Raw genomic sequence first — 22,030 nt, forward strand, 5'->3', positions numbered from 1 at the left:
GCCGGGGGATGCCCCGCGGCAGCGGCAGCGAGGAGCGCGCGGCGGCCTGTTCCCATGGAAACCGGACGGCGCCGGGCCCGCGACGTGCAACGCGCGCGACGGGCGCGTCACACGGACGCGATAACGTAACACGCAGCACGGGAGAGATGGGGGGCCGCGAGCGCTCCAAGCGACCGGTGAGCGCGCGGGCGCGGGCTGGCGCGCGCAGTGGGGGGGGGGAACAATGCCGCGCTGCCATGGAAACTGCGGCCCTTCCCAGCGCCCCGCCCGCGGCGCGCGCGCGGCCCTGCTCGAGTCACCCGCTCCGTCCCCCCCCGCGCTGCGCTCGCGGCGGCGAGGGCGGCCCGAGCCCCGCCCCGCCCCGTCCCCGGCGCGGCCGGCGCCGGCTAAAGGCGGTTGGCGCGTCCGTTGGCGCGGCCGCGCGGGTACCGCCGCCTCGGTCTGCCCGCCGGGGCGCAAAGAGGTGAAGCGCTCTGCGGCTGTGTTAGCGGGGCAAAAAAAATGAGTGTATCGAAAGCATGAATGTGGCTTAGAAATGGAAAGCAGGGAGTTGCGGACTGCGCTGCAGGCGGTCAGCTCGGAAAATCGGCTCCCTCTGGGCTAAAGGTGTAACTGGGTGAGACTTCATCAGCCGGGAGGAACGGGCAGAGAACCGGTGCGATGAGCAGCGGGGGGTGGGGAGGGAGAGGCAGGATCGGTACTGCCAGCACCTCGAAGATGCAGTGGTAATTCGTTGAATCCCGTCTCGGTTTGTGCCTGTTTCAGACTTCCCGGGGAGCGTAGTGAGTTTAGCACCGTAAAAATGTCAAAGCGCAATGTGCGATTCTTTAAAGAGTCTGAGGTCTTTCTCCTTTACTTTTAGTAATCTGCTTTTATGCTATTGTCATCAAGATAGACCTGAAAGAACTCCTCACAGCAGTTTCATCTTGATCTAGTACTAATTATGACTAATGAGGTAGAGATTCTGTCTTTGAAAAGTACAGGATTTTGTGTTCCATTATTATTGCTGTCTCTGGTAGAATATAGCGAAAAGTCGTGGAGACATTTGTCATTTGCTTGGACAGAAAAAATGAAAGTGTGAAAATCTTTTAGGGATGTTCATTGTAAGTGTTTATAAAGTTGCTGTTTGATGTGTTATTTACTAGTAGTGGAGAAAGAAAGAATTCTTTAGAGTCGAGGCATATAAAACCTAAAAATCTACAACCACTGTGCCCTAATGATAATTAGATTTGAAAAAGGGGTGTTAAGGTTCCAGTCCCTGAATCATTCTTGGTGAAGATCTGGGAAGACTTTCTATGTATGCATCTGATAACATCATAGATGTGCTGAAATTGGCACTTGAATACTACACAGACTTTGATCAAAACAAGAGCCTTATGCTCCCCAAGTCTTTCCGTTTTCTAACAGTACCAACTGGTCCAATAAAAGATATTACTTACAGACCCTGTAGGTGCACACTTGTAAGAGCTAATAAAGTTCTATAGGGACACTAATAAGCAAACTGCAGGAGAGAAACAGCAGTCTCTATGGAAAACTGCCTTGGTCTAATTAATAACAAGATCTAAACACCACGAAGTCAAAAATGAAAATAAACCATAGTGGCTATGTATCTGGAGCCTCAGTATGGGAAGAAAAGATAAACACTGCTGATAAAACATGATTGTGAATTTATTCTTTTTTTTTCCCCTAGCATTTAAACCTCTAGATCCAGAATTTGGACCAAAATTTACATTTGCAAAGAAAACTTTATCATTATCTTTATGAAAATGCTGGAAAATTCTGGCAGTGATTCAGTTGCTGCTTCTCTTGTGACTTTAAAACTGTGGACTTTTAAGAAGCTTTCATATTTGTCAAAACAATCGAATAGAGCATTTTTTACTAGGTAGACATAAGTCCAGACAAAATTTAATGACATTTTGGTTGGGGGGGGTGATAAAAATATATTTGTCTAGTTATTAGTATTAAGCATAAGAGCTGTTCATCTGGGAATTAGATTTTGTTCCCGTTCTAGTGCAGAAAATAAACTTTCCAACATGAATGATTATTCTTTGTGTTTGAGCAATAAATAAGAATATGAATTGAATTACATGGTTCCTTTGTTTTGTTTCGTAAAATATTTAGGATATACAAATACTTAGGAAAATATTTCTAATTATTTCTTAATATTTTCTTATATTCCTAGATATTTCCCTAAAATATTTTAGGAAATGAAGTGTGGGAAACTCTTGTGTATCTGAGGTACACTGCTTTCCCTTCCACTCAGATCAGACAGACTTATTTTTGCAGGGAGATGCTCCTGGTGCTTTGGTTTGGGTTTTGCGTGTTCTTTTGTCAGAAAATATTCAAGAATGCAAGTGACTTTCTTGTCTTGAAACATTACCGATGTTCTGTGTATGGCAAAGTCTAACTAAGGTTGTGCTTTGCTGTTTTAAGGTTTCTTATTACATTCTGACATTGTTTTTGCTTCTTTTGTTTAAGGAAAGTTTGCTTGGGGGTTGGGTTTTCCTTGTTGCCGCTTTGTGTTTTGGGCCGGGGGGGGAGGGACTCAAGGGTTGGTATGTTCTCAGTTCTGGCTTTCTGCAGGATTCAGGTATTTTTGGATCTTTGAGTCTATGTAACTTCCAAATCTTTATACTGGATGTGCTTTAACTTTACAGTTTACTATCTAAAATCTGCCTTATACGGATGATATTTACAGAGGTTTGGTATGTGTTTGGAAATGAGCATTCTGCCTTGTGTGACTGGACTCAGGCAAGTGCTGTTGAAGTCAACTGTAATGTTTGCGTAAATGTTTTACTAACTCGTTGAACTCAGCTGATATTTCAACTTCTTGAAATCTGTCCCATATAATTATCTGAACATGTTTCACTGTTAGTATTGAGCAATGCTAAACTCCCATTTGTATAAAACAACTTGTCTGATATTTTATGTGCCTCCATGACCTTATAATTTGCCTGACAAATAGTCAGCTCTTACTAGCCAAAAGTGAAGGTGAAGAAAAGAAGTGCAGGCGCAGTGTCTCTTTCTTGTCTCAGCACTCCAAAGGGGATTTTGTTTTCGAATTTTTGGAGTAGAGTAGCTGTTGCTTCTGTCCTGCTTCAGGTGTGTACTTAATATATTCACAACTGATTTTGATTATTACTGCTCATTCTTAAAAGAATAAAAAGACAGTAAAATGAGACTACTGATGATAATCTGTGTGTCTTATCTGCCAAACTGCCTGCTTATATTAATTAACTTGTGCTCATATTACCATTATCCTGTTTTCTCCTTTCCTTACCCTTTCTGTTTGTTGTTCATTTCGTCTCTTCTGTTTCATTTGGATATCAGCTAGGATTTTAAGCTGTTTGAGGGAAACTCTTTCAGAAATAATATTCTGACTTCTCAGTAACTAATCTCTCCCTCTTGTGTAACTCTACCCTAAAATTTTTTCTCTGTGCTTTCTTCTGGCCCTTGCTTTCCAAAATCCTTCTCCATTGCAGTTTCTTGTCATACTTTGCTTGGTTCTCTCTGTCTCTCATTTCTTAGTCTCCTCATCTATTTTTATGCTTTTTGCAGACACTGTTTTGCAAGTGCACTTGGGTAAATGGTCTGAACCACTCAGCAAAGAGGCTCAAAGTGGTGGGGTTTTTTGGTTTGTTTGTTTTCATTCTTAATGAGGGAGAGGAAGAGTAAAATCCTGAGTTTGCTACTTTTCTCCTTAGGAGGATAAAGGTGGAAAGAAGAAAAGCCAGCAGAGAAGTAGAGAGTGGAAAGTGTGAAATGGCGGTGGATGACTGAGAAGGGATACCAAAGAGGGGTTTAATGAGGGAGTGGTTGGGATGCTAAAGCTCATCTACTAGTAAATCTGACAAGAAAAGTATATGTTAATGATGCCAGTTGGTCAGATACTTTCAGACCAGCTGAGATTTGAGGCTTGTATAAGCGTCACGTTATGTTTGTAATAGGAGGACTCTGGAGTTTGTTCTTAAGGCAGGTGCTTAGGTTTTATTTGTGATTGTTCAGTAAACAAAATACTTGTATTGCACAAGAATAACACCACCTCTTTTGACCAACTGGGAGATAGTATTTTTTAGTGCAGCTTTATATGCTGTTAAAACAGCGCAGCTCTTTGGATTTTCAGTAGAAGCAAATGTGAGTAATTCCAACTACATCTTTAGTACAAATCTGTAGCTATGAAACTGCCACACAGCTCAGTACTTTATGTTAACTCTGTTCAGGATAAGACTTTTGGCTTTTACAGCTTAGAACTAAATTTTTGCTCATTTTTGCACAAAATGGGAATTCTTTAGAGACTGTTGCAGTTGGAGTTTTCTGTCACAGAAGGGCAGCGAGGGCTATTGCCTGTCTGAAGAATCTTAACATCACTTCTCCCCTTCTCCCCCTTTTCAGAATGTGCTTCTAAGGCAAAGTGGATTAAGAGGTTGTGCTTCTGCTCTCAGCTCTGTCAATTTACTGGGAAAGGGAGGATATATGTAAAAGGTCACAGAAGATGATCGAGGTTATCATTCTGCAATGCACTGTGCGTTTTGTTTGCTGTGGAGAGAACTGAACGCTTGAGCAAGTTACAAAAGCACTCAAGGAATGACCCAGTGTGACATGTTTACTGAGAGCGGGTAAAGGTTAATATTTTTGCTGTAACTAGGAACAAAGGTGAATGATTTATATAAGGGAGGTTGTAGAACGGCTAAATCTGGGATAAAAGGTAAGGAAGGATAAGTGAGAATTCTTTGGGGATGGGAGTAAGGTGTATGAAAATAGAGGTCAGGTCAAGTTCACATAGAAAGGGAAGGAGAGAGGTTGGGATTAGGAAGGGATACATTTAGGATATAGGTGGCAAATACAGACCTTGGAAGAGTTAACATAGTGGGGCTGAGCAGATCACTGAAAGACGATTGAGTGTAAGGGCTAGAAGCAGACAAGAGCAGATGGACATGTGTATGAGATAGAATATTCAGTGCTGTGGGCAAATGGATGTGAAAATTAGTACCTGGAGGGCGATGAACTGTTTCACAGAATCACAGAATGGTTGAGGTTGGAAGGGACCTCTGGAGATCATCTAGTCCAACCCCCTTGCTCAAGCAGGGTCACCTAGAGCACGTTGCACAGGGTCATGTCCAGACGGCTCTGAATATCTCCAAGGATGGAAACTCCACAACCTCTCTGGGCAACCTGTTCCAGTGCTCTGTCACCCTCACAGTAAAAAACTTTCTCCTTGTGTTCAGACAGAACTTCCTGTGTTTCAGTTTGTGCCTGTTGCCTCTCGTCCTATCACTGGGCACCACTGAAAAGAGTCTGGCCTCATTCTCTTTACACTCTCCCTTTGGATATTTATACACGTTGATAAGATCCCCTGTCAGTCTTCTCTTCTCCAGGCTAAAGAGTCCCAGCTCTCTCAGCCTTTCCTCATATGACAGATGCTTCAGTCCCTTAATCATCTTAGTAGCCCTCTGCTAGACTTGCTCCAGTAGCTCCATGTCTCTCTTGTGCTGGGGAGCCCAGACCTGGACACAGTACTCCAGATGTACTACCAGGGCTGAGTAGAGGGGGAGGATTACTTCTTTCGGCCTGCTGGCAACACTCTTCCTAATGCAGCCCAGGATACCACTGGCCTTCTTGGCCACAAAGGCACATTGCTGCCTCATGTTCAGCCTGCAGTCCACCAGGATCCCCAGGTCCTGCTCTGCAGAGCTGCTTTCCAGCAGGTCAGCCCCCTGCCCATACTGGTGCACAGGGTTGTTACTCCCCAGGTGCAGGACTCTGCACTTCCCTTTAATGAACTTCATGAGGTTCCTCTCTGCCCATCTCTGCAGCCTGTTGAAGTCCCTCTGAATGGCAGCACAGACCTCTGGTGTATCAGCCACTCCTCACAATTTTGCATCATCAGCAAACTTGCTCTGTCCCTTTATCTATGTCATTGATGAATAAGTTAAACAATATTAGACCCAGTACTGACCCCCTGGGGGACACCGCTAGCTACAGGCCTCCAACTAGACTCTGCGCCGCTGATCACAACCCTCTGAGTTCTGCCATTCAGCCAGTTCTCAATCCACCTCRCTGTCCACTCATCTARCCCACACTTCCTGAGCTTGTCTATGAGGATGYTATGGGAGACRGTGTCAAAAGCCTTGCTGAAGTCTAGGTAGACAACATCCACTGCTCTCCCCTCATCTACCCAGCTAGTCATTAAGAAGTCATTTGCACCTTCTGTATGCTGGGTTTTCTGTGTGTGTGTGAATGCATCTGATGCTGCATGTGGTGGGGAAGCTGACCAGATGCTCTTTCTGCTGTCAAAATGAAAACAAAAAAAAGACGGTTATATATTCTCCTCCTTTTTAACTGGGTACCTAAGGAACCATACATTTCTGTGCCCCTATCTTTCCTTTATTAGCATTTTTTAGGCAAACAAATATATGCAGGGAGATATGCATTAATGCAAAGGAGGTGTAGCTGTTGTATCTTTATACGCATTACTATGTCATGCAGCCCTGGGGCCTTGGCTTGTTGAAAGCTGTGTGTCACGGGAAACTGTGTGAGCAACTTGAGTGCTCAGAGTAACTAGTCCAGGTGTGAAAGTGGGATTTATTTATTTTATTTTATTTTATTTTGTAATTCTGAAAATGAAAACTTTTCAAGAGAAAAGGGTGAACAACCAAACTGAGGGCAGAAAGGAAAAGTATGGAAAAATACTGAGAGTTGTTCTGAGAAGCAGAGCCCAGCTGTACATCACTGTTCAGTACCCTGTTGTGCAGAACAGGCTTTTCTTGGGGACCAGTGTGCTGCTGGAAGGATATGCCTTCACTCTCTGTATGTTGATCTCTCCCAGCAGCTGTTCTTAGCCTGAGATGAAATTCTCTTTGTTTGTGTCTCTGAATAACAGTTGTGTTCTTGCCACAGTATCTCATGTATGTAAATGTTAGGGCAAAGAGATTCTGCCCTGAGCTTCACTTAGATGGTGCTTGCATTGAGATAAAATTGGGGCTTTGTGGAATCCTGAGGGCTGTAAATCTTGACTGATTGCCTTCAAGCCAGGTCAGAGAAAAAATTTGTCTGAATAAAGTCAAAACTAGAAGTTTAGAGAGGCAAGCTACTTTAACTATCCTGTGTCGGGGAAATGGAGAAACCTTTACTCTGAAAGGACAAAGCAGTTAGATGCAGTTGTAGCACTAAGTGCAATAAATCACATCTTTTGCATGGAGTATGGAAAAGCATCCTTTCTGAAGGGCAGAATATCTGTGTGCAGACAGAATTTTTTCAGCAGACTTTTTAAGGAGAGGATTTTTGGTAAATGTGATTCCTGTTTTTTCTCTGCAGGGGCCACTGGAGCTCTGATTGCTGATCCATACTCAGCTGCCCCAAGGGGACCCAGCAGGATGGCAGCTTCCAGACTCCCCATTCTTTTAGCAGTGGCATTTTCCTCTTTGTCCTGCATTCTTTCCCACTCAAATAGGGAGATGTGGTTTCAGGATCTCTTTCCACCTAACACGTGTCCTATAAATGCCAAGGCCAACACTTTTTATGGCATAATGTTTGATGCAGGAAGCACTGGAACTCGGATTCACATTTACACCTTTGTGCAGAAGAGTCCAGGTAAGGCCCTGTGTCAGTCTCTGCATTTGCAGTATGTTGACCCAAGCTCTGACTTCCCAAAAGAGGTTTTTCTTGTCTGTGTCAACCCAGAATGTGGGAATAACTGAAGATTTTTACACTCTGTTCTTCAAATGGACCTTTGGGAGATTATTGTTGCCCATTTGTGGTGGGGTTTCATTGTGAAAATATCTTTCTTGTACATCTTTTGAAACCGAGACGTTTCATTCTGGGCACAATGGAGAATTCTGAATTTTCAAAGATATTCTGTCTGTGCAGCTGTTTAAAGGAATGTCTTGCCAGGGTTGGACGGGAGTTTATACTATCCTTTGTCAAGTTGTGTGTCACCTTGAATTATAACAAGAGATATTTAAATTTTGCATATATGTATATATTACACTTTGTAGAAAATTCAAATCACTAAATTAGAGCTATAACCACCAAGGATCTATGTTGCTTCCAGGAAGAGAACTCTTGCGTATCTGCAGCACACTCCAGCATGTCCATTTCTGACATGGTGCAGAGGCACCCAAGTTGTCTGCACATGTAACAGGATTCAAGAGAGTGAATTAGCTTGGGTGTGGTGAGCCAGCACATCTGCAAAGGTTAAAGGCTTGCAATGGGACTCAGCTAAGAAGCCCTTCAGGACCACACAGTGCCCCTGTGCGGCTTCACATGGTCTCTACCTTAGTTTGGAAAGGCTTGCACTGCATCCAGCTCTGATGGACTCAACCTGACTCATAGTATGCTGTACTCAGGAATGGCTTCTAGGTCCAAGCTGCCCTGGGAGCAGTGGTCACATTTGTCTGGTTTTGCAGCCAAGTGTCTGAGCACAGTCAGCTCTCTTCACCTGTCCCTGTAACTCTGAGCTAGATGAATCACCTAAAAATAATTGAGTTGACTGTATGTGTGCTTAATTTGAATTAGTATTTCACAGTTTGGGAGATAGAAGAGTTAAGAAATTTTACTAAAATTAGGCAACACTCATACTATCTTGCTATAACTCACTGTAGTTCACAAATGCAAAATGAACACATTTCTCATTATAACTTGATGTGTTCTTAATAAATTGTTCATGAACTTGGAGGATACAAGGGCAACGTTCTGTTAAATCTGTTCCTGAAGTAAAGGAGCAGTGCTTGTCTTGAGAAGGAAATAGTATTGTTTGCTAAGGGAAATCAAGCAGAGTCGCTCTACAGGGGTTACAGAGGGCGTTTTTGAACCTAAGGAAAAAGACTTGAATTGTTGGCAGTTTCATGTAAAATTTCATTTGTGCAGAAAAGCTTATAGAGCTGGAAGGGGAAATCTTTGAGTCTGTGAAGCCAGGTCTTTCTGCTTATGCTGATCAGCCTGAAAAGGTAAGGCTCTCCTTTATTCCCTGTAAATTGATCTTTTTTTTGTACTAATGTCAGTTGGACTCTCCCAAGCAGTTTGAATATTACTAATTGTTAAGCAGGGAGCCAAAAAAAAAGCTAAAGGTTCTACTATTGCCTTTCTAAACTTGTTGCTTTACCTTTGTGAATTATTTCTATGCAGTGAAATGAGGGCTGTAACTCTACACATTTCACTAATAGAACAATGGCTTAATTTTTTCCTTAAATGATTTATTCAGCTAGACTATGTCTTTGAGAATTTCAAAGACAATGTGATTTTTGGCTTTAGCAGCATCCCTGTTCAATGTTTATTTCCTCTATAGCTACCCCAAATATGAGTAAATACATACTCCTGTATCATTTACTAATAACTTTCTCAATTTTTCCTTTTGGTTGAACTTTTCCGTACCGGTCATAGTTCAAAATGTGCGTGTTTTGTTTTGCTTCATTTTCATTTAGAAATAAGGATAACAAAAACTGGATTTTTTTTTCTTTTTGAATTATGTGACACTGACAAAGAGGGTTCTTTTCTCTGACTTTTTAAAATGTTAAATTTTTTGTGTGTAGTCACTGTAAGTTAATTTTGGTTAACAAATTAGAGAGAAGGGAAAGAATCATTAAAATGCACTGAAGTGGTAAATTCAGTCCTTAATATTTCTGAAAGTCCATTCTCTGCCTCTATCATCAGACTTCTAATAACTTGACTTTTTTTTTTGATTCTTTACCATGATTTTTGGAACCACAGCTTGGAAGCCAGAGCTCAGGGAGATCTAGGACTCACTTCAGTCATGCTCAGTTCAAATATTTTATTACAATTTTAGCTGAATAATGATTTAGGTACAGATAATTACTCAATTTTCCAGTGCCTCAGGGCTTTTGTTTTTGCTTATATGTGGAATTTTTCAAAGCAAAGTTCGACAGTTCCATTTTCCACAATTAGATATTAATGTGTAATTTAAAATTGTAATAAGAAATTAAGTAATGAAGTTAAGTGCAATCTTCTTTTTGAATGGGGATGGTTGTGAATGCATGTGCAATGCGCTTGTTCAACATTACTCCATTTAGTCAGGAGTCAGAGGAGATGAGTAACAGGGCAGACAAAGCTACAATAATTCTGTCGTGATATATGGGGCTAGTCCTGACATAAGCTACCATTTTCCAGGTCCCCTGTGCTGACAGTAAGCTCTTGCACAAGCTAGAGGTGCCAGAGAAATGATACAGTAGATTCTGTCCTTTGTGTGCTTTAGTGGCCTTAGAGCTAGGGGCAGCATAGGGGAAGCTTCAGGTTTTTCAGTTTGCTCTGCTGCACTCAGTGCTTGTCTTGCTACAAGAATTTGAGTGTGAAACTTCAGGGAAGATGATTTTGGTTTTTTTCCAATTTTGATGTGATCTTGCATGATTTCACTAAATTGTCTTGTTTATTGGGTTGGAGGAGAGAAGAATCTGCCCCCCCCCTCAAAAAAAAAAATGCTAGAAACTTCACAGGAGAATGTTTATTGCTAATGCCAAACTGCAATTGTTAGAGCAGTGTAAATTGAGAGCCAAGCAGTGATGCCTGTACCTCAGGTGGCGCTGCTCCACAGCTGGCATTTTAATTACACTAATTGCTATGGACAGATTTGAAATTCTTATATTGCGCTTAGTGATATCTACAGACATTCCTCCTGACTTCCTTCTTGTGCAGCTTCAGTCAGTAATTGCACTGTTTAGTTTCGTTGTATTGCAAAATGTCTAGGTTTGTCAGATACTCAGTTCCTTCTCCTCCCTCCATTCTTTCCAAAAATACTTTTCATGAGCAGTGAAATTTCTCTCTCCTAAGATATATCTCTAAAAACATCTGTCCTTCCAATGCAGATAGCCCCTCTAAGGTTTTTCTGAGATGCCTAGTGCTGATAGCTGACAGGTTTTTATGCTTTCTGCAGGTGAGATATCTTCTGCTATGGAATACAGTTTTCACTAGTGTTAGAGGTGAATGGGGAGGTTCATTTTCTGATTTCCTCCTGTAGGAGGAAACCATGAAGAAAAACAACTTTCCTTTCTTTTTAGGGTGCTGAAACTGTCAAAAGATTGCTGGACATGGCCATAGATGCTGTGCCACCTCATCTCTGGAAAAAGACTCCAGTGGTGTTAAAAGCTACAGCTGGACTGCGCTTACTGTCAGAGGAGAAAGCTCAGGCTCTGCTTTTAGAGGTAATGTTAAGATCTTTCAAATACAATAGTGTTGCTCTGCTTGTTTCGTGGTGGCAGTGACCTAGGATACTTGTTTCTTTCTTTCCTGGTGCCTGGAAGAGGAAGAGTTTTGTCTGCCACACATTCTTGTGTCCTTTTCTACTGCTGTGAAAAGGAAAATTTTCTCTGCCACCATCAGAGCAGAACAAGACTCTTAAGACTAAAGAATCTAATCATTTTTCTTTCTTCAGGTGAGAGAAGTCTTTGAGGAATCACCATTTCTTGTTCCAGAGGACAGTGTGAGCATCTTGGATGGGTCTTATGAAGGTAGGTTTTAGAAGGAGGAAAAAGTGAAAGGGAGATTTTGATTACCTGCACATTTGTTAGGCTACAAATACAGATACAAAAAGAGATTTGAGTTAGTTAAATGATACATTATCATCCAAAATATAGAGCATCGTACCAGAAAGGAACCTTGTTCCTTGGCCAATCTCAGAAATAAGTATGCAGGCTAATGCAGTCTAATGCAGGCTAACCAGCTGAAGCCTGTTTGAGGGCACTGGTGGGAATAAAGATGGTGTAATAGTCCACCTCTGAAAGGCTACACGATGATGTGTAGCAAGCTGTAAAGCTTATGGGAAGTGCCTAATAAATTCTGCAAAGATCAGCATTAAAAATAGTTTAACAAGTAATCTGTTATGATTAGCTCACCAATTTTCAGGTAAGCTTGGAGGCACTGTGAATGTTAGAGAAGAAAGAAGGATAATTGGCAAGTATTAAAAAAATTAGAAAGCTAGGCAGGTAACTTAAAGTCAGCTTGGAGAAATGCAGCTAGTAAAGTAGCAAAGGAAGTAACCTGAAATACAAGCAAAAGTGAAATATATTGTAGGATGGGAATGAATGATGATTTATAAATGATTTTGCAGTGCAGAACAGACTAATGTAACATTTTTGACTGCATATCCAGAAATCTTACCTTAGAGAATAGGCAGGTAATAATCCTTCCATATGGCTCTGGTAAGAGCCATCTGTGATGTTACATTCCTTTCTGAACAATTCATTATGGTAGATATATTGCCAATTTAGAGGGTGCTCAGGGAGAGAAGAAGGAATTATCAGGAAGCTTAAACTACTACTACATGGAGTAAAGCAAGATGGAGAAGCCAAATCTGTCCCTATGAGCCAAGAAAAAAGGAAGAGAAACATGAAGTCTACCAGTATTTGATGGATCGTGGTGCAATGCATAGTATGTCATTAGCATGAACAGGTGAATTGTAAAGTAGGGAGGAGTGTTGTATTGACAGGTAGCAGGACCAGTGAGGCGTAACAGAGCACAGTGTAACCTGCCAAGATTTATTTAAAAATACCACCTCTTCTACTGCTGCATGTTCACCTATGTTTGGGTGCTAATCATGCCAGCATAAAGCAAACCACTGGAGTCAAAGAGGAGCTGTTCGAGTTTTACTGGCTGCCACTATGTTCTTAGAGTAATTACACAAACTACAACGTTAAAATACAGAGCAGCATGGATGCATTTTTCATATTAGGAATAGAAATGATGAAAAAAATCAACAAATGCCAAAGGAGAATTGTACATTGTGTAAGCTAATTACTTCTTTGTATATTGTTTGGATTTTAGAACTGATTTTTGTGCATGCTACAGTTGCATAGGTACTGCAAACCTACCTGTACCAGCTTATGAGCTTTTAACAAGTCAGTAATGCATCATATCACTTAATTATAAGCTTGAATTAATCTCTGAAGCATTTGTGCAGTTACATTGCCTTAGTTATGGTTTACAGGTAAATAAATAATGCGTGGAGGGGAGGTAAGAGTGAACAGGAGGTTATGGGAGTATTTGGTGGTGACTTTTTTTTTTTTCTCCTTTTTCACTCTTTGCAGGAATTTTAGCCTGGATCACTGTGAACTTTTTGACAGGTAGTTAATTCTGTATAACTTCTSTCTAAGTATGAACTGAGTCTCTTCTTCAGAAGTGGTTGCCCTAGGTTCCTTTGCTTTGGTTGCTGTGTCTTCCCTTTCCTCCCCACTCTGGCAATAAGGCTGATACAGTAGATTCTCTTGGGCAGACCATGTCTTAGAGGCTGAGCCACATCTGTAGTAAGAAGCAGGAGTCTTGATCCAGAAGCTTCAAGACTGGGAGGCACAGCTGCTCTGGCGCAACTGGTTTCTCCAGCTCTTTGGGCAAATGGTACTGCTAATCTGTTAGAAGGTGGGAGGCAGGATTCTAAAATGTTCTTCATCCCAGTGTGAACTGCGCAACAAAAACTGTAAAACAGGGAATGTGCTGGTTCTTTAGACCTGCTGGCCCCAAGTAAGCTTCAAGAATGCAATCCAGCAAAGAGAAAAGAAAGTCAGTACTCTGGAAGATACAGGAGCAAGCAAGAAAGCTGCTCTGGCTGAAGAGAAAATGCTAATAGCTGATTCTGCTCTTTCTTACTACCCCTCCTCTCCTACTGCTCTTGACCAGCAGCATGGTGGTTACAGATTTTATGTGCCCTCCATGAGAGTCTTCTACAGGAAATACTTTGTCTTTTACTTCCAGCTTTTGCTGGATACCTAGAGATTTATCTGCCTTTGTCTCTGTGGAGGTGAAGTTGGAATCAAAGAAGCAGGTCCTGTGAATCTTTTTTTTTAATACCTTATCTTTGCCACCCTCTTCTCTGTTTTATGTGGGTTTGGTTTTTTTTGTTTTGTGTTTTTTTTGTTCTTTTTGTTCTTTTTTCTGTTTGTTTGGGGATTTTTTGGCTTTAAAGGCCAGGTCAGCCCTCCTGTATTGCTCTAATGTGATAACTTGTTGGTTGCCAGGATATGCATGCTGTATCCACATTTTAGTGTTTGATCACTTGAGGCTATTCTGAGCATGATGTGGTTTGCAGGGCAGCTGTCTGGCCAGAACCAGCACACTGTTGGGACTCTGGACTTGGGAGGAGCCTCAACCCAAATCACATTCCTGCCACGGTTTGAGGTGAGGAGTAGATGCAAGTGAGTGGGCTGGGACTGCCAGGCCCATAGAGAGAGAGGCCTGGGCACCTGTGTGTTCTGTGCTCTCATTTTGTCAGCACTGGCCCAGGCAGAACATCTGGGATGGCCAGTACTTCTGTTCCCTTTGACATTAGTAGTTGACTGATAGGCGCTTGCAAACAAAGGAGCCTGACTAAGGAGGAAGAAAAAAAAAAAAGCAAATGGATTTTAGACCCAGACTGGGAAAGCCCCATTAATATGGATATGCATTTAGTATGCAATAAATGTAGAACACTTCCATATTGCATATTACACTTCCACTTGCATATTACAAGAAATGTAGGGTCTGATCTGGGTTATCCTTCTCTTCCCCCCCTCCTCCCCCAAGTCTGGTATCAGATCTTCACTAAATATTGGTGGGGAGGTTTTTTTGTCTCATGGAGCAAATGTCTCTTATAATAGCACATGCAAGCTCTTTTGTTTTCTTAGTCTCGCAATTTCTTTTCATGTCCTATGATAAATCCCCTCTCTGCCCCTCAGTTTATCTCTGCTGGATTTGTCAGAAGTTCTGTAACCCTTTAGGATTAGGTTGAGCCTGGACACAAGCCTGAAGTTTGCATAGGAAAATTACATGGATATTGAACAGTGCAAGGGCGCACTGTATCAAGGGCACTGTATTATTCTATACCTTGATGTGAACTATGAAGTTGTGTCCCTCTTGCCTTTTCTGAAGGTCTCCTTTGTCTAACAAGTTTTGTTTACAGGAATTGAAATTTCTTGGATAGTGTTTGGGGACCACAAAGCACATGTTTTTCACATCAGAATATTTGATCTTGCAGTGGTAGGTCATGTTGAAACATGACATGCAAGCTTATCCTGTTCAGCAAAGCTCAAGTACTCTGGGCCTGCCCTCTGTTTTGTGTTGATAACACCTGCTGAAGTGGGCGCTGGACCAGCAGGAAGGGGTGTTGCATGTCAGGGTTTTAGAGAATAAATAGAGCTGTGAAGTAGTCAGCACTGCAGCTCAGGATTCAAATTTCTCCTGGAGCTTTGCAGTAACTGGACTTGAGGGTTTGCTGCTGACAAGGACCAGTGATGCAAATTAGTAGAGCAGAGTGGAGAAAAGGTCCACAATTGCCTGCTTGTACACTGTGCCTGCTTCTAGCCCATACTGACAAGTTCACACAGGAAAGTGCATACATAGCTCAGTATATTTTTGAAGGGTAAAAAGGCAAAAGCCAATATCTCAGAATTGGTGAGGATTTTCTCCTTTGACTTGCAAAAGATTTTTTTTCTTCCTGTATTTTGAGGCAGTTACATTTTAGCTCTTGTACTCATTTTGAACAAAATACTATAAGAGATGATACATTAATGAAATACAGATTACAAGCAAACAGGGGATGTGTAATGATAACTGCATAGAACTGGCTTTAAGATAGTCTTATGCTTTTTATGGTGATATTAGCAAAGTTTTAAGAAATTAAAACCAAGCCATAATCATTATGAAATTGTCTGGTGTCTGCCTTAGTCTCATTTCCCACCCCACTCCCCTCCCACACACGTTTTCATGAAAGTAATGAAAATAAAGGCATGAAAATAAAGCCAATTGTATTTGTCTAAACAATAAAAAAATTCTCAGGACCTTTCCTTTTCGAAAGCTTTTGTGATCTAAAAGTTAGGAACAAGACTTGAAATTTGGCAGGGGCTGGGTGGAGTGGTCAAGGGTGTGACTACCATTCCTATGAAAATCTACCCAAAGCCCAAAACGAATTTCAGTTATTATTTGTTCAGGAGAGACTTGAGCTAAATACTGCCAAATCTCTTTCTGTTTTGAGCAGGCTTTTGTCTAGGATTGTGTGATTCCAGATCTGTGTTTTGCTGCATCTGGTTACTTGTATGGTAGGCTGCAGGGAGGCTGCAGCTTCAGTTGTCTCTGAGTTCTGCTGTTTTGCCCAGGAAGCGTAGCAGAGGAGAGTGTTTGCTGTGAAAGCACAGGGCCAGGAAGGGATAGTACAGTGAGGTCACTAGCAGAGGAAAGATAGAAACTGGGATTGAGACCTATGGGACTGGGAACAAAAAGGAACACTCAATGAACCCCAGACTGGTTAAGATTTATAAGAATATGAGTGTTAGTCTGGCAAGAAGACAGGTCTGACTACCAGTGTGGCAGAGATGGACACATAGGGAAGGCTGTGAAAGGAAGAAAGCTGGAAGTGGTGAAATAAGAGGGTAGTTTAGAGAATGCACTTAAATCAGGAGGTAAAGCAGCCCTAAGATCAGGAATGAATGGTCACAGTGTTTCTTTGAGTATCAGGCAAGTCACTTAACTTGGGAAGAATCTGGCTTATACTTTACTTTGCATTTCTGATTCTTCTGAGTTCCTGAGTTGAGACCTTTAGTCTGACGTGCAAAAGTTCATTGTGCTCATAGTACAGCTGACTTTTGTGGGGACTCTGTGAAAACATGGAGTAGCACATAAGTACTCTGAAAAATTCAGGTATCCTGAATTTTTCAGATGTTTTCATCCTGATCTATGTTTCACTTCCTTGTTATATAATGAAGTAACACAAAGATGCATATAAATAAAATCTGGTAAATGCTTTGCAAATACTAAAGTAGTGATGGGCAGCACTGGAAAACTGTTCTTTTTGTTCAAAGCAGGTCAGATGAGTGTGCAGTAAACCCTATGGGTATGTCTATGATATTACATCAAAATGGCATTTTTTTTCATAACAGAAACTAAAAGATTTCTTCTTTTACTTAATTTTTAGGAAACCTTGAAGCAAACCCCTGGGGATTTTCTTACCTCATTTGAAATGTTTAATAGCACCTACAAGCTCTATACCCACAGGTGAGGAGCAAAAAGGCTACAGTTTCCCCTGGGAAAATCAGTCTTTCTGCATCCTGCGAGATAACCACAAATGTGCTGTGTCATCCTGTTACCAGCTGTTGGGACCATGACTTTTTGACTAGATTTCTTATCTGCTTGAAACAGTTGAACTGGAATATGACATTAGTTGACTGGAAAGGTTCCAGGATCACAGTTAATGTCACTGAGAGGGAATACTACTCTGTTGGTCAAATGAAGAGGAAGCTTTATAATTCACTACCTTTAAGGAGAGGTATTTTTGTTACTGGATTCAGTCCATATTTTCCAGACCAAGCAGAAAGGTGGATATCATGCCCAGCAGTCAGAACTAAACGTAGTCAGAGATTTGGAAAGAGGACTTGAGACTTTTTTCCTCCCTAGTTCTTAGTTCCAAATGACCCATCTCATCAGCAACTGGGTAAAAAGTAAAATCTAGACTGATAAAAACCAAAGAAAGAAATCCACAGCTATTACAGACTGTGGAGCACAATGGATTCTTGAACCATTTGGGGGGATATTTGATACAGATGAATACAATTTTGCTTATTTAATTAAGCTAACAAGTGACCGAGATGACACAGCTAAAGGGTTAGGTAATCAGAACACAGACGTGGAAATGAAATGCCAAAAGGTTTTTAATCTAGCTGTGTTGCCAAAGCCAGCAGTTATGTAATGGCATTCTTATAAATGTTGTTAACAGTCCTAGCTCATAGTGAGTATAGTGGTATTCTGTTGAGTCAGAGGTGGATTTCTGATGAGAGTTCACCCCCCCCACATTTAGTAGGAGGTTCTGCAGTTGTTAGTTTTGCCTTAAGACCATGCAGTATCATTTGTGTGATGTAGAAATGGGCATCCCATTCTCCATGTACTCCTCACATACCTTTCTTCCTCCCTTGTATTTAAAACTACTTGTACATTTTTACTTTTCAATACATTTCTTGTAGAAATATCACACCACCTCTAACCACTTTCTGTAGTTTCAGATTTACCCATTTAACAGCTCTATGTAACTCTTGGGTTTGTGTCATTCTTTTGGTACTTAGAATTATTCTGGCAAAGGATACTCTATAAAATAGAAAGGGGAGATTGGTAGGAAGCAGAGAAAGGGAATCTGGTTTGAGTGTTCCAAGATTTAAGAAAAGGCTATGGGTAAAGCATATTAAATATGCAAGAACTCAAACCGTCATGTTTTATTTTGTTGTTTGCAGTTATTTGGGTTTTGGACTAAAAGCTGCCAGACTAGCAACACTTGGAGCTTTGGATATGGAAGGTATGTTAAGATCATAAAACACTGAAGATTTTTGAAGAGATGAATAGACTTAATCTATGCAGCAGCCCATTTCTCATCACTTCACTTCTGTGACTCATGCTTTTCTGTTTTCCCTAGTATAGACCTGTCCAGAAACTGAGGCTACCACTTGTTAAGGATAGCAGAATCCAGTGGACTATAGGACCTAAGGGATTCCTCCCCTCCTGGTGGCCTCGTGCAAGGCTACTCCTTTTCCCTATTTCCAGGTCTAGTCAGCAGCGAGACTGAGCACAAATTCAGAGATGCACATGCATGAACACAGAAACACAGCCAGCCACAAGGACTCGCACAGCTTTACAGGCATCCACATAAACACAGATAGCATGAATAGATCCTGTTCCTAAGGACTGCTGCTTAGTGGAAAACCCCCTTTACAGGTCTCTCTGGTATCTGCCTGGCCTCGTGGGCCCCCTCAGACCTCCTATTGTACTTGCTGACTAGTCTGGCTTGAAGTTCACTAGTTTATCACTCACTCACTCAACTGACATGCATACTGGCATTCACAGATCTTTCCAGTTTCTGATCCAGAACTTAAGTCTTTCCAGTATCCATGCCCAGACCATGAGTGACTTGTCCAGTCTCTGGCCAGGACCTAGGATCTTTCCAGATTCTGACTTCTTACTTGCCAGCTAGTCTGACTTATGTCCACTACTGGAACAAATTGACAGTCACACTAAAACTAGTTGGGAGTAGAATTTTTACAAGAAGATAGGACAGACTGCAGTGATAAGGCGCAGGCCTCAGCCAAACAAGAATTACTAACCAGCAGCCTGCTTATATGCAATTGGCCCCTTTTATTTCCCCCTCCTCTCCATTTTGCTACACTTGCTCCTCCCTGATCTGCTTCGATCCCTCCCTTTCCCTGCCTTTGATCCTTCCCCTAAACATCCTGTAGTAAATTTTGCGCACTCGCACAATCCTCCTCAAACATTCCCCTAATAGGTTTGCTTTTTTCCTGTGAGGCCTGTGCTGGCCCTCATAATTCTGTTTTCTTCTTAATTTGTTACAAAATTTTTGGTTGAATCAGAAAGGTTACACTCAATGGTTCCTGTAGTGGCCATTGATCGATGTTATAGGAGTTTTGGTCTTTGTTGCTCTCGGTCACCTGCTGTTTGTTAGGGTTTGTGTATTTGTGTGTTTAATTTATTACCTCTCTTGTTTCTTGTCTTCAATGTGGAATAGCAATTAGCCAGATATCCTTCTACCATTTATCTCTCATTAACAAATGACAAGTCTGGCTGCTCTGCAGCTTGCAGGACAGAGTGGGCACAACTTTTCCAGGCTGAGACTGCTTCTTAATCTATAATTCAGTATCCATCAGTTCAGATTTCCTTAACTTTTGCTTAAAGACCTGAGTGAAGGCTTTCAGGCTGTTCTATCCTAGTTCTGCATACTGATCAACAATTATGTTAAATTTGATTCTTTCTCCCCTCTGGTTTCATTCCAGCTGTAGGTGGACAAATGTTCCGCAGTTCTTGTTTGCCAAAGCAGCTGGAGGCAGAGTGGCACTTTGGGGGAGTGAAATACCAGTATGGTGGCAACAAACAAGGTAAACTAAGGAGGCTCATTGCGTCTTTTAGGATAAGTCTCATCTCCAGAGTCTTTGCAAACACCCCACAATTGCTTTGGATTATGAAGGATACCTGTCCAATCATAGATATGGACTTTGTGGAATTCTTTTGACAGAGCCAAAACAAAATCTGGAATGATAAGAATAGCTGGCTTGCACAGGCTGTGATCTCTTATTACAAATGCTTTCTTTATAGGAAGTGTTAGAGTTACTTGTGCAAATAGCATAGTGCTTTCTGAGGCTTTGAGCTAAGTGCAAAAACCCTGACTGTGTTAGGGTACAGTAACTGGTAGGTCAAAGTGTATCTCACTTGAGGAACTGTTTCTTAACTTCTTACTGTCCCTAATGCTGGATACAGAAGATGAAGTTGCTACCATCAGTGACTAGAACAGACCCCCTTTGGTTACAGACATTGCTTTGCTTTACAATGGGGAGCATGAGAGCTGAGCTGCAGGTTACATGTGTGGAGTGGAGTCATAAAATTACAATATGATGGGGAGGGAAAGTGAAGTTTTATCTAGTAGATGATAGTAAATGTAAATGAAGTTCTGCTGACCACAAAATATAACACTGAGAGCCTTGCCTTATATGGAGGCAGCTTTTTTCGCACCTGCACTAGTCTGCTTACTGCACCTTTCAGATGTTACTATGATCTGCTCTAATTAGTACCACTTGATAATGGTGATACAGGGTCCTTGCTGCATCCAAGTCCCATGCTGGACTACAGAAAGGATACCTAAGCTCTTTTCACCTCTTTTGATATATATATATATATTTTTTTAATTTCTGCTTCTTCGTTTTTAATCCTATTCTTCCACATCCTGATATTCTTCTCTGGCCTACCCTGTTTGATTTACCCCTGTCTGTGTTTGTCCTGATAGGAGAGACAGGATTCAAGCCTTGCTACTTGGAAGTACTCAAGGTCATCAAAGGGAAACTTCACCAACCAGATGAGATTCGGGGAAGCTCCTTCTATGCTTTCTCCTATTACTATGATCGAGCTGTTGACACCAACCTGATTGGTAAATTGGCTTGGGGTAATCTACTATGTGTGAGCACGTCTACCAGAAGGTAGATGGAGGAACCCTGGAGACTGGATCCATGGGGAGCAGGGAAAAGGGAAGGTATTCAGAAAGAGGAAATGTGCAAGACACCTTCAGGAAATGGATATGTATCCCTCAGCGCAACTTGTTCAGAGCTCAGCAGATGAGACTTGTGCTCTGAGCTCCAGTTATACTTGCAGCTCTGTCCTCTGTAACCAACAGACCTCCCTCCCATCCCACCCTTACTGGTTACATTCCAGGGTCAATTTAAATTTAGAACTCAAATGCTTTCAGGTCTATGATGGTGTTTTCTCATCTCTTCCTTTTTAGATTATGAAGAAGGAGGAGTTCTGGAAGTGAGAGATTTTGAAAGAAAAGCCAAAGAAGGTAATTGTCATGAGATCTGGGAAGTTGGTGGGAAGGAGAAATCAATAAAAATATGAACATCTATATGCAGTGCATAATGTTTAACACACACACACACACACACACACACACACACACACACACATATATGTGTATGTGTGTGTATATATGTATATATAAAACCACTGTTCCACTTATACCTCCCTGTCCTGTCGCCCATCTTTTATTAGCCAACATCTGTAACTGTTGTAGGAGACAGTATTGAAAAACAGTGAGGAGGGCAAGAAGTGTCAGCTACTTCACATTTCTGTTCAGGAGGGGAAGGAATTTCAGTTTCTTTTGTGCTGACAATTATGAACTAAATTTGCTGTATTGTAATCAAGACTATCTGCCAAACTGCAAGTCTCTGAATTTAGGAGAACACTGACTTTTGTTAATCTGTCACCTTAAATTCTTTTTAATCCCCAACAAAATGGAGAGAGAGAGAGAAAGAGAACAAGAGAGTACAGGTTGTTTAAGAATGGCTTCTGCATTCCCTTCCTCACCCACCTTTCCTAAATGCTTGTTCTAGTTTTGTACCTTCTCCTGGGAAAAGAAGAGCTCCCACCTTCCTGAAACTTGAACTTAGTGTTTACAAAGCTAGTGGGATTTTTGCTGAAGTTGTCTATCCAAAATTGAATACTTGCTCCTGATAGCTAAAACTTTAGCTTAGAGAACAGTCATTACCTCTGAAGGCTGATCATCCTGACGATGATTAGTAGA

At 41.5% G+C, this 22,030-nt stretch overlaps 1 protein-coding gene across 7 annotated transcripts in view; it reads left to right on the forward strand.

Moving 5' to 3' along the window:
* The first annotated feature begins 71 nt into the window (after positions 1 to 71).
* ENTPD5 (ectonucleoside triphosphate diphosphohydrolase 5) overlaps positions 72 to 22,030 on the forward strand; it is a 29,920-nt gene continuing 7,961 nt past the window's right edge. For 2 of the 7 annotated variants that reach the window (XM_026090801.1, XM_026090802.1), the window contains exons 1-12: positions 378 to 616; positions 7,315 to 7,590; positions 8,866 to 8,945; positions 11,007 to 11,150; positions 11,381 to 11,456; positions 13,032 to 13,067; positions 14,027 to 14,115; positions 16,883 to 16,962; positions 18,189 to 18,250; positions 19,737 to 19,838; positions 20,741 to 20,881; positions 21,233 to 21,289. In XM_026090801.1, the coding sequence (XP_025946586.1) occupies positions 7,374 to 7,590; positions 8,866 to 8,945; positions 11,007 to 11,150; positions 11,381 to 11,456; positions 13,032 to 13,067; positions 14,027 to 14,115; positions 16,883 to 16,962; positions 18,189 to 18,250; positions 19,737 to 19,838; positions 20,741 to 20,881; positions 21,233 to 21,289 (1,084 nt within the window). In that variant the 5' untranslated portion in view covers positions 378 to 616; positions 7,315 to 7,373. Of the gene's footprint in view, positions 177 to 377; positions 617 to 7,314; positions 7,591 to 8,865; positions 8,946 to 11,006; positions 11,151 to 11,380; positions 11,457 to 13,031; positions 13,068 to 14,026; positions 14,116 to 16,882; positions 16,963 to 18,188; positions 18,251 to 19,736; positions 19,839 to 20,740; positions 20,882 to 21,232; positions 21,290 to 22,030 lie in introns of those variants that run through there. The other 5 variants (XM_026090799.1, XM_026090798.1, XM_026090800.1 and 2 more) reach the window with 5 other exon arrangements.

The sequence above is a fragment of the Apteryx rowi genome, unplaced genomic scaffold, assembly GCF_003343035.1.
Source record: "Apteryx rowi isolate R43461 unplaced genomic scaffold, aptRow1 scaffold_88, whole genome shotgun sequence".
Taxonomy (NCBI): Eukaryota; Metazoa; Chordata; class Aves; order Apterygiformes; family Apterygidae; genus Apteryx; species Apteryx rowi.